This window comes from Gastrolobium bilobum, unplaced genomic scaffold, assembly GCF_033153095.1.
Source record: "Gastrolobium bilobum isolate Gb01-03AN ecotype WA unplaced genomic scaffold, APGP_CSIRO_Gbil_v1 utg91241, whole genome shotgun sequence".
Lineage (NCBI taxonomy): Eukaryota > Viridiplantae > Streptophyta > Magnoliopsida > Fabales > Fabaceae > Gastrolobium > Gastrolobium bilobum.
Window position 1 is genome coordinate 17,285 of NW_026897174.1, and position 11,941 is coordinate 29,225.

The 11,941-nt window shown below is 35.0% G+C and overlaps 1 protein-coding gene, 1 long non-coding RNA gene and 1 other non-coding gene across 3 annotated transcripts; 2 read left to right on the plus strand and 1 right to left on the minus strand.

Moving 5' to 3' along the window:
• The first annotated feature begins 265 nt into the window (after positions 1-265).
• Positions 266-4,359, plus strand: LOC133304705 (uncharacterized). The gene is made up of 7 exons (XR_009750649.1): positions 266-579; positions 685-744; positions 2,646-2,832; positions 2,919-3,400; positions 3,518-3,622; positions 3,742-3,841; positions 4,170-4,359. It is a non-coding gene; the product is annotated as an uncharacterized LOC133304705 (long non-coding RNA).
• Positions 4,360-9,268: 4,909 nt separating this feature from the next.
• Positions 9,269-9,375, minus strand: LOC133304706 (small nucleolar RNA R71). The gene has a single exon (XR_009750650.1). It is a non-coding gene; the product is annotated as a small nucleolar RNA R71 (small nucleolar RNA).
• Positions 9,376-9,412: 37 nt separating this feature from the next.
• Positions 9,413-11,077, plus strand: LOC133304704 (uncharacterized; the record flags this gene model as incomplete). Its single annotated transcript, XM_061504758.1, has 2 exons — positions 9,413-10,225; positions 10,277-11,077. Coding segments are annotated over exons 1-2 (1,614 nt in total), but the record flags the coding sequence as incomplete, so codon positions are not given.
• Positions 11,078-11,941: the final 864 nt, after the last annotated feature.

The window sequence follows — 11,941 nt, forward strand, 5'->3', positions numbered from 1 at the left end:
TAATAAATTGACCTCATTTAAATTTGAAATTCTTTGTAAATAAGTTAAATTAATTTAGCTAAAAAATTAATGCAAACGCAAGGTTATATCTTACTTTATAAATAAATAAATAAAAACCCTACTACCGGTACACTACAACAAATTCGCATTTTTGTGGCCGTTTACTAATGGCGGGTTTATATAAACGCCTGCATTTTAAATGATAAATTTAACCGGGTTAATATAACCATTTACAAAATCACACCACGCCCTTTCTCTTTCACTTTCCACAAGGCACTCTTACACTTCACATTTATCTAAAAATCTCAACATTTAAATTTTGTCAATCATTTCAATTGCGATATATTTTTTTCTGATTCTCAAGCAAGCGAGATATTTTGGACCTCAGAGAAGGGAAATTGTTTGGGGTAAATCTTACCATTTTTATTGGTATGTAAGAACTCCTTCCCAATCCTTATTAGATTTGCGATTTTGCATCGAAGCTGATTCAATTCGAAATCTTCCATGCCATAAACCCTAAGTTAATTCCTTATCTTCATTTTAGAATTTTGTGTTGAGCTCAGTCATTGTTCTTTATAGGTATTGTTCTTTAACCTGCTTCAGATTTAAATTTGACTTTTTGATTTTCCTTTTTTTTGGATTTATTGCTATTTTATTCCATCAACATGAGCTTTCTTGTCACAGGCTCAGAATCTGGTTTCGATGGCGCAAGCTCCGAATCTCCATCGTGAGCAATCAACCACAGTAAGTAATGTATTTAACAATTTTTCATGGTTTGTAGTATCTCATTTTCCATTTTTTATGATATATATATATATATAATAAATAATGTCACTTGTAGTTTTCTTTCGTGTTTTATTCACATTTCACAAGAATTTGTGAATTTCATATTGCATATTTAATTAGGTATTCCTTCATATGTCATTAGCCAATTGGTTGGATTCAACAAAACAGGGCACACAAAGAAGTACTCCTATATTCCTAACACAGCCGAGGGTGACATAACTAATAGAGTTCCTAATTCCCATTATTATACAATGAATAAACAGAACTTCATTCCATAAAAACCTGAATTAATTGGCTAAGTCAGGGCTATAACCACTAAAATTTTCACATAAATCACCCTTCTTTAATCACCATACCCGTAAGCGAGGGGAACACACACAAGGCTAGAATTTACCTTCCCACTTTTCAAACAAATCAGTGTTTTTTCCTAGTTATAGTTCCTTGTTTCCCCTTCTTGAAGCTCTTAGCAAGGGTTCGTGCCTCCTCCTTTTAAATCTTTGGCCAAACTGGATGAGGAATGAATGAACTATAACTTCAACTTCAACTTCAATATGAGACTCACGGCTTGGATTTTGAAAGAAATGTGGCTTTGCATGTGAGTTGTAAGCTTAAAGAACCCAAGTTTGAGGTCACTCTCCTAGCTAGTCTGTTTCGGCTATGGAAAAATTAATGGAGAAGTAGATGTTGGCTTCGGTTGAGAAATGGAGAAATAAGCTAGAGGTGGTGAGAACTTGGTGGTATGTTCTTGCTTGGGGAAAGTTTGAAAACGATATCAACAGAGGCGGATGATAGTCTTCGGTACAGAAGATGAACAACAAGAAAGTGAATGTAGTCAAATGTGTTTTGACTGAAAATAAATGGATTTGCAATTTGTCCAAATGCTGGCTAGGTGGCGGTCATGCAAGTGAAAATGAGGGGGTTTACTTGACACTCGGAGGGCATGCATTGCGTGGGTTGGGAAAGCTTGGCCATGTGTGGGTTCCTTGAGAGTCTTTACCATGAATGTGTTTGAAGATGCAAAATTTTGAATTGATGAGATGTTGGTCAATGGTGTTTTGCCGTGGAGAATGAGAGGGTGTCAAGTGTCAACTTAGCTAAGCATGTGGCGTACATGCACGCAAGGAGGGGGATGACCTGGTTGCCACTTGGTGGCTATGCACCAATTGAGTTAGTAAAGTCCAGCCACATGTGTAGCATGCGTGTGGATGGTGTGGAAAGGAAATTGCTATATGTAATTGTTGAAGTGGTGTTTCCTACACCCACAGAACCCTAATAATGTTTGAGTTTTAGTAATGGTTAGAGTTAGTCTTTGGAATTCGGGATTTCTTAACCATATTTGTTTCTAATAAAATGGATTGTCACACATTCGGACGTGATATATCTGATGCTCATTACAAGGCTTGCTTATATCCTGGAATTAACAATAGTGCCTACTTTTGGTTTATATATATATATATATATATATATATATATATATATATATACCTTAGTTTTGTAAATTATCAGCTTACCTCATTTAAAAGATTGCTTTAGTATTTTAAGTAAAATTGCTACTGGTAATTATTTTCTGATTCAATTCTTCTTTAACAAAAATAATAAGGAAATGCAGGAGCTGAATGTTTTAGGCCTTCAGGTTTAGCAACTGGTCATTACATAATTTCTGTCCAGTCTGCTGTTTGGAATCAATTTCTTCTTAAAGTTAATGCAACTTTGCTAGTTAACATTTTCTTATTTTACCTGTTATATTGTGATAATGAAAGAAATTTATATCTTAAATTCGTTAAGATATGGCCATAAAATGCTAAAATAATTGAATGATGTTTCTGAGATTGGACTGACAAGTTCAATGTCTCATGCAGGTCAAGCAACCTGGACTGGAGATGTCCACAGTTCAAAGTGAACTAGATTTGTCATATAGGCAACGCTATCAAGGCATAACCATTCCAAAGGCTTATGAGCGTCTAATTCTTGACACGTATGCTATTTTTCCTAGTTCATGTTTATGAGCGTCTAATTCATCATTGTGTTCGAAGAGATGAGTTGAAGGTAAAGATCATTACATGCTTCATAGACTATTGCAAAATGGTATTGATTCACAACTTTAATAGTTGTGTTTTTTTATCTCTTATCAGGCATCTTGGGAGATCTTCACCCCACTTTTGCATCGCATTGATAAAAGGGAGTTCAAGCCAATCCCTTACAAACCTGGAAGCAGAGGTCCTGCAGAAGCTGATGCATTGCTAGAAAAAGCTGGTTTATATTATTTATTGCAGCGTTGCTAGTTCAGAGTTCTAATTTCTTTGGTTTATATTTATAATTGCACTTGCATTACTAGTTCCAGCACTATTTGCTGCAGCGTTGCGTCCATCTAGATAAATTATTAGAAAATTACAATTTCTAGTTACTATGTTTTCCGTGGTTGATTATTTGTACATATGTACTGATTCCATGCATGCACATTTCATTAGTTAATAATAATAACGCATGATGTATCTAGGCACACAATGGTGGGGTTGTAGCAGTTGAGCTATCTAGGGTGATGGGAGGTGCTCCTCAGCTAATTACAATTGGTGCAGATAAGTAATTGGCAATATGGGACACAGTCTCCTTTAAGGTGTGGTAGTGGAGCCAACACTTGGATATTTTTGATTCTGTGAAAAATCTCCTGGTAGCTGGAGAGACTTAGCATGAATTATTAATTTAATTATTGCTGCATGCTTTTGATTCTCAGGAGCTGCGGCGTATAAAGCCAGTTTCGACCACAATGTGGCTTCTTGGTGTCATCCTCGAGCTCCAAACCTTGATATTTTAACCTGCGTCAAAGATTCTCACTATGGTATGTAGTTTTCTCTCACCTTTGGTGGCTTTATGTTTCTTATTTTTTTACTTAATAATGTGATAATGCACCATGTTCATTATACATATGAAGATTTTTTTTATTTAAACTTTTGTTAGGGAAATTGAACATCCCACTTATTCTGCTGTCATAAAGCCATTGTGCGAATTGACTTCAGTTATTCCTCCTCAAGCTCTTGCTCCTAATAAGAAACTGAAGGTATGTGGTTAATTGGTTATCATTGAGCACCTTTTTTTTTTATAATTTCTTACTTGGTTTAGTATGTTTTGCTGCTCTAGCCTTACTGGTGGCAGTGCTTCTATTCTCATATTATTTATTTATATATATATATATATATATATATATATATATATATATATAAATAGAGAGAGAGACTATGGGGCTCTTTGGTGTTTCTGCAAGGAAGCAGCTCTGTATCATATTATTTTTGGCACCTGTATTCACCTGGATATTTAGCCATAACTTAGTCACACAATTCACCAAATCAAACTTTTCATTAATTTCTTTGTTTACATCTTGATCATAGGTTACTTGGAAGATAGGCGTCCGGGGATCCATATGTGGTGACATCATTACTGGCAGAGACTATACTATTATGGGAACCAACTCTAGAGGTTGAAGCTCTTGCAGCTCAGAAGATAGTATTAGGATGGAGTCAATAGTTTGTGTAGAGCTGAAAAGCCCTTTCACTTTCCTTTTAGATTATGACGAAAGAGGTTGCCATTTGTTGTCACATGAAATACAATAATAACTAATCTTTTACAAGAATCTAATTTTGGTTTGGTTTTTAAAGAAGCAGTTATAATGCCTTTGATGTGGTTTTTAAAGAATCAGTTATAATGCCTTTAATGTGTCTTAACTTAGATTTGATTATTTGGCTTCTGCACAAATAAAAGCAGCTGTTTTTGCTGCTTTTTTTTTTTTTTTTTTAATTTTAAGCTAAAGCTCAACGGCGGTTATTCCGTCGGTTGAGAAAATTGACGCCAAATCGTGCAAATGGATTTAGTGGCCGCATTTTCACAGGCGGTTTTTAAAGTGACGTCAAAATTTTTGCTGGCTGTTTAAACCGCCTCCGCTCATTAAAATAACCGACGCTAAACCCCAAATTCCCTGTAGTGGGTCTGTATGTTATGTAATATATGAATGAAGAAAAAAAAGGAAAATAGAAAAGAATTGGCCTAATATATCCATTCTTCTTCTCTCTCTTTTTTTGAAATATATATTCCTTCTTTTTAAAACCTTTAATTCTTAATTCCCTCCATACGAAAAAACTGGGAAGGAAAAAAAAATTTAAGTTTATAAATTTATTAACAATAAAAAAATAAATTAATTTCATACATATATTTCTAATGTGATTAATAGTTTCTCCAATAGACCAATACTTTTTCTTTCTTTTTATAAATTAAGATGAATTAAGTATGTACTAGTTGAATCAATTTCTTTTTGTGCTCTTTCTATATGAATAAATTCTATGTATCTTTCATTAAAGAGGCAATTATATTCGAGACGAGAATATCTACATCATAATAGACTAACTCTTTTGAAGAAATTTTTTTATAATCATGAGAATTTAAAGTCAAAACTTATTTAAACAAAAGGAAAAATATTTTTTTTTTTAAAGAAATTTTTTTTTTACTAGTTATTCCTAGCATAAGTGGGTTTTACTTTGATTTTTTTTTTTCTTCATTTTATAGGCCCCACTTATATTATGAATCACTAATAAAAGAAACTTTTTCTAGTTTAAAAAGGAAAACATGTTTTCCTTAAAACAAAATTGTATCACTTCAACCAATCCTACTTTGAACCAACCCCCTTGATATATATATAATTTTTTTAATACAATTCTTTCTTTCTTTTCTGTCATAGCAAACAAATATGAAACGTCATTCTTCTATGGGGCTATATTCTCTTCCGCTGCTGGAGTGGATATGAATTTTTTCTGCACACCCACGGAGAATAGTGTCAACAGTTTTTTTATTTTATTTTATTAAATAATAGGATCCACTTTAAAAATATATATCTAGTGCATGAGAGATCCATTTGCCAGTTGCTGAAGAGTATGATTCCCCTTCTTGTAATTATGGTACCAAACAAAACCAAAACGTCATTTTGCTAATAAAATACCGATTATTTAATTGAAATAAAGTCCCAGCAGATAGCGTGAGGCGCGAGGCGAAGAAGTTTCCCCGAAGCAGAAGCAGCGGAAAATCAGAACACACAGACAGTGACACCTAACTAAGTTTGAATTAGTCAAAACCAACAACCAACGTATCCTCCAAACCCAATACAACATATTAATGCTTCATTTTTGTTATTTTCTATGGTGTGGTCATAACTGACAGTTGGCAGTTGCAAAGTTATTCATCACAATTACTCAAACAGAAGGTAGAGTGAATCATCTTATGTAGAAAATTAATAATGTCATCATATTATTTGATTATGACTATTTATGGATGATGAGGTAAAAAATATATATATATAATTTTTAAATAAGTGATTAGATCAAATAACATGATCACATGATTATTTTTTCATCCGAAAAGATTCATTCCCAACACCAAAAGCACCAAGCAAATTAAAATCATTGAAAGCAGATCTCATTTCCTTCCAAATTTACGGAAACTTCTTTTCCGGCTTCCCCCAATGTTACGACAAACATTCATTTTCTGTCACTTTGAAAAAGCATAAAATTCAATAAAGATTATCTTTATAAAAAAATTTATTTAAAAATTAAATTATATATTCCAAGAAGTACCAATATTTTTAAATTTGTAATTTCCGAAAGGGATAGGATATTGTGACACCCAAGTTATGTTACACCCATGTGACACCCAGTCAATCTCACCGTTAGATCGCTTATGTTGATCCAACGGTTATATTTATTTTCATCTTTGTATGGTCATGATTTCTCAAATTTAATATTTTATATTTATTTCTACCTTTGTATGGTTATGATTTCCCATAGTTAATGCTTTCACTTTAAACTTGGGAAGTCATGACCATACAAAGATGGAAATAAATATAATCGTTGGATCAACATAAGCGATCTAACGATGAGATTGATTGGGTGTCACATGGGTGTAACATAACTTGAGTGTCACAATATCCTATCCCTTTCCGAAATACACAAAAAGTTAGTAAATATAAGTTTCCTCAAATTCAATTAATCAGACTCACACATAATTGACCAACAAAATATATCATAGAACTTTCAGTAGCAATAACGGTGTCAATTCACATGATAACCATCAGGGTATTCATATTCTAGAGTTGTGGATTAGATTAAGTTGGGTTGGAATTTGGATATTTTCTGAGTATTGGGTTAGAAGATTTTATTTTCTTTGACATGACCAAACCTAACACACTCACGTAAGGATTGAAATGAGTTGAACTCATAAATTAACCTATTTTTAAAAGGGGGCGATTGAACATTGTGCCCCTGTACTTCAATAAATTTACTATTTTGTATCTTTTTATATTATATATAAATTTTAACTTTTAATATATATATATATATATATATATATATATATATATATAACAATATAACTGTAGGAGCATTTGCATCTGCAGAAGCGTTTAAGACTATAGTGATTTAGATGTATAGGATCATCATAGTTTTATTATTACCTCTTGTAGCGCAGATTCGAGATGATGCTACATGATAAACCTTTAGTTTATCTTGTTTAATGGACTAAAATAATATGAATTATCTAGTTGAACAAGTCAAAAATTAGGGTTTTAAAATGATAATCATGAACATTATCTGATTGTTGGAACTAATTAATATATTTGTTATTTTTAAAGGGATTTGATAACAAATGATTCAAATATGAAGATTTAGATAAAGAGAGATCAAATCAGAAAAGAAGATGAATCAAGGTGAAAACAATAAGATTGAAGATCTTATCAAGTTGTTAAAAGTGGAAGCTTAAGCCCCCATTCACAAGCTTAAGCGCCCAGACAAGTCCAACTTAGGCCCATTCAAGTTTTCTACTGCAATACGAACTCTTGACCTATTTAAAACACCATTGGGGACCAGAAATAGATAACTTTACATTGCTAAACAACTCTTGGGTGCTCAGAGGCTGAAGGAACGCGGAGGAACATCATATTCATGTTCGTGAGCGGCGGAGACGGATCAACGTCAAGTGTTCACTGGAGATATTGAAGATCCACCAATTATCTATGGAGTTTGGGGGAGCTTTTCTATTTTCTTTTGTTCTTGATTTTGCCATGTCCGGCTAGTTCTTTAAGTAGTTAGGGTTAGATGGATTTTAGTCGATTTATTACGCTTTGAACAATTCGTACGTTAATTTTCCTTTTTATCATGAATGAAGTTATCTGTTTTTAATGCTTTATATAGACTTGAATCTTATATAATGATCATCGGTGAATGCATGACAATAGGAATGTTAGTGTGTGATCCATATCTGATAACTTCATCGTAAACGTTATGATTCTAGGGATAAACATAGGGTTTGCGTAATCTTTAAGATTCTTGAATTTAATGCTTGCATGCTTGGGGAATAACCGGGGAACTAGGGTTCTTCCAATATTGTAAAGATTTTAGAGTAACAAGGGATTGAGCTCTAATAACATGCGAAAGAATTGGTTAGATTGATATTAAGGACAGTTAACGTAAAGAAGGACTTCGAATCATAATAAGGAGATTAAAGGAAATCGAACCCCTAGCTACGTTTTTATTTTATTAGTTAAATCACATCTTTAATTTCTTGTCTTTAATTCTTGCAAGTAATTAGCTTAATATTTAATATTTTAATTATGCAATTCAAATCCTGTTTCCAAATACACTTTCGATTGTCTAACTAAGTTTGCGATAGTGAATTAGTGCTTGAACTGTAATCCTCGTGGGAACGATCTCTTACTTAATCATATATTACTTGTACGATCGGTGCACTTGCCGTGAGTAGCAACAAGTTTTTGGCGCCGTTGCCGGGGATTACTATTTCAACATTAATAGTAGCTATTAATTCTTTAGATTGGACCTTATTTTCTGTTATTTAATTTTCTGTTATTTAAATTCAGTTTTATTTTTCTTATTTTATATAATCTATTTTTCTGGTTTATGCGAGGTACCGTTGACACCGATTCCTTGCAATTCGACCCGGAGATAGAGAAAACAGCAAAAGAAACAGAAAACTTGCTAAAGAAAGAAGACAGCAAGAGAAAGAAGCTTCAAGCTCAACAGAACCAAGAGAAGAAGCAATGGGAGACAACAATGCACCTCCACCACCTCCGAGAACGTTGGGAGATTACATGACTCCTGCTCGAGTTCCACAGACGGCGAGTATTGTTAGACCAAACGTGGATGCTAACAACTTCGAACTCAAGCCGGCACTTTTACAATTAATTCAGAAAGACCAATTTGCCGGAGGAAGCACTGAAGACCCTTACATCCATCTGGAAAACTTCTTGCTATATTGTGATACCTTGAAAATGAACGGGGTGTCTCGGGATGCTATTTTGCTCAGGTTGTTCCCATGTTCACTTATAGACGAAGCAAGAGGATGGTTGCAATCGTTACCTCAAGGAAGCATCACTCACTGGGACGACTTGGGAACCAAATTTTTGGATAAATTTTTCTCATCTTCGAAGATGGCAAAGCTCAAGGGGGATATCACTTCTTTTGAACAAAAAGAAAGTGAATCTCTATATGAAGCATGGGAAAGATTCAAAGGACTGCTCAGGAAGTGTCCCCAACATGGCATTGAAGCCTGGGAGCAAGCGAGAACCTTCTTCCAAGGGATGACGTCGAACACAAGAACAGTGGTGAATGCTGCATCAGGAGGGTCCTTGAAGACAAAAACTCCAGAGGAAGCCTTGGAATTACTAGAGTCTCTAGCCTCTCAGGAGTATGATAATGCTCCCGCACCACAGAGAAGAGCGGGGATTATGAAGCTTGATGGCTGTGATGCCATCTTGGCCCAGAATGATCAGATTTTACAATCCAATAAGAAACAGCAACAACAGCTAGATTCTCTCGCAAAACAATTTTCTGAATTTCAAGTTTCTTCTGTTAATACTCCTGCTATCATTTGTGATATTTGTGTAGGTACTCATGCTACTGAAGACTGCCAGGCACCCGAAACTGCAGATGTTAATGGAATTTGGCATGATCAGAAAGCTCCATATAATCCAGGGAGGAACCAATACGGCAATAATCAAAATCAAGGGTGGAGAAATAAAAATCAAAATCAACACCCGGGATTCAGTTATAGTTCGAACCATCAGCTAAATCCTCCTATGCCAGTGCAACAGCAACCTCCACAACAATCAGAATGGGAAAAGGCCTTTGCACAACTATCCAAGACCACATCAGACTACATTCAAAGTTCCAATAATTTCAGAGAGGACACTTCAACCTTTATGCAAGAGACAAGGGCCTCATTCCGGAATCAAGAAGCTTCTATCCGGAATCTTGAAACTCAGATTGGCCAGCTATCAAAGCATTTCACTGAAAGAGTTCAAGAAACTTTTCCAGGTAACACTATTCCAAATCCAAGTAGGGAACACTGCAATGCGATTACTACTATGAGTGAGAAAGCCATTGAACCTGTGGTAAAGCCTTCAGTAGAGAAAAAGAAAGATGATGAACTTGCAACTGAAAAGGAAAAAGAAAAGGAAGTTGCCAAAGAATTTGCTGCAGAGAAAACTGTTCCTGAAAAGAAAGAGTTCAAATGGGAGAAAAAGAAAGCTCAAGAAAGGCAAGAAAAGCCATTGGAGCTCTCACCTTATGCAAAGATTCCATATCCGCAGAGGTTCAGAAAGGAAATCAAAAAGCAGCAGTATTCCAAATTCCTTGACATTTTCAAGAAGCTGCAAATCAATATCCCGTTTACTGAGGCCTTGGAGAACACGACCAATTACGCAAAGTTCATGAAAGATCTTCTATCACGAAAGCGTAAGCTACAAGAATGTGAGACGGTGACGCTGATAGAGGAATGTAGTGCCATTATCCAGAAAAAGTTGCCTCCAAAGCTTAAAGATCCAGGAAGATTCAGCATTCCATGCAACATAGGCAATATGGAAGTGAAAAATGTTCTATGTGATCTCGGTGCCAGCATCAACGTGATGCCACTATTTATGATGAAGAAACTGGGGATCACTGAAGTAAGGCCAACCAAGACAATAGTTCAACTGGCTGACTGCTCTACAAAGCAAGCTTATGGCATTATTGAGGACATACTGGTAAAGGTTGACAAATTCATCATTCCTGTTGATTTTGTCATCCTTGATATAGAGGAAAATTTTACTATTCCTATGATCTTCAGAAGACCTTTCTTGGCAACCTCAGGAGCGCTGATTGATGTACCGAAAGGCGAGTTGATCTTACGGGTAGACGGGGAGCAAGCAATTTTCAAGTTCTTTGATAAAGAAGTTCCCTCACCTATAATTCAACCAGAAGATCAAGTCTACTATATTAGTGAAAAGAAAGGAGAAGAAGAGCACAAAGAGAATTCTTCTCAAGAAAGTAAGCCAAAGGTTAAAATGGAGAAGCTCAGGAGCAAGGGAAAACACGTAAACACAAAATTCAAAGCTATTGAGCCTACTTCATCTCACTCATATGCACAAGAGTACTATGGGAGGACACCATTTCTGAATGATAGAGCTTGGTCATCACCAAGCCCATGCTTTGAACCACCATGAACATAAAAGAGGTACGTCAGGCTCGTGACGTAAAACAAGCGCTTGTGGGAGGCAACCCAACTATATTTTTTATTTTCCAACATTTTAGTATTTAGTAATTTAATTTTAGTTTAGCTTATTTTAATTATTCTTAGCATAGTTTATTTTAGTCATATCATAAAAATAAAAATAAAATAAAAACATTGAGGTTAATGATCAAATTCTGTTGAGATGGACTTTCAGGTGTAACTGGATTAAAGCATACACAGGTACGCAACTCTTATTCATTTATATGTTTTGTGTATGATATTGAGCAGAATTATTGAGGTGGAAGAATACACAGTAGAGATGAATGCAAGGAATAGGAAATTATGGAGAAAATTTTCTAAGTATAGAGGGCTTAAGCCCCAAAACTGATAAATCCTCCTCAGAGCGCTTAAGCTCTCAGTATCGCGCTTAAGCGCGCTCCACAATTGAAAAATCCCATACGAAGAGCGCGCTTCAGCCCCCAAGGGGAAGCTTAAGCGCGATAAACAATAAAAATGACCATAACTTACTGCCTCTCCGCGCTTAAGCGCGAGAGAGGAAGCTTAAACGCGCTCATCTTTGACATTATGCATACTGTTAAAGTATTTCAGTTCCATATAC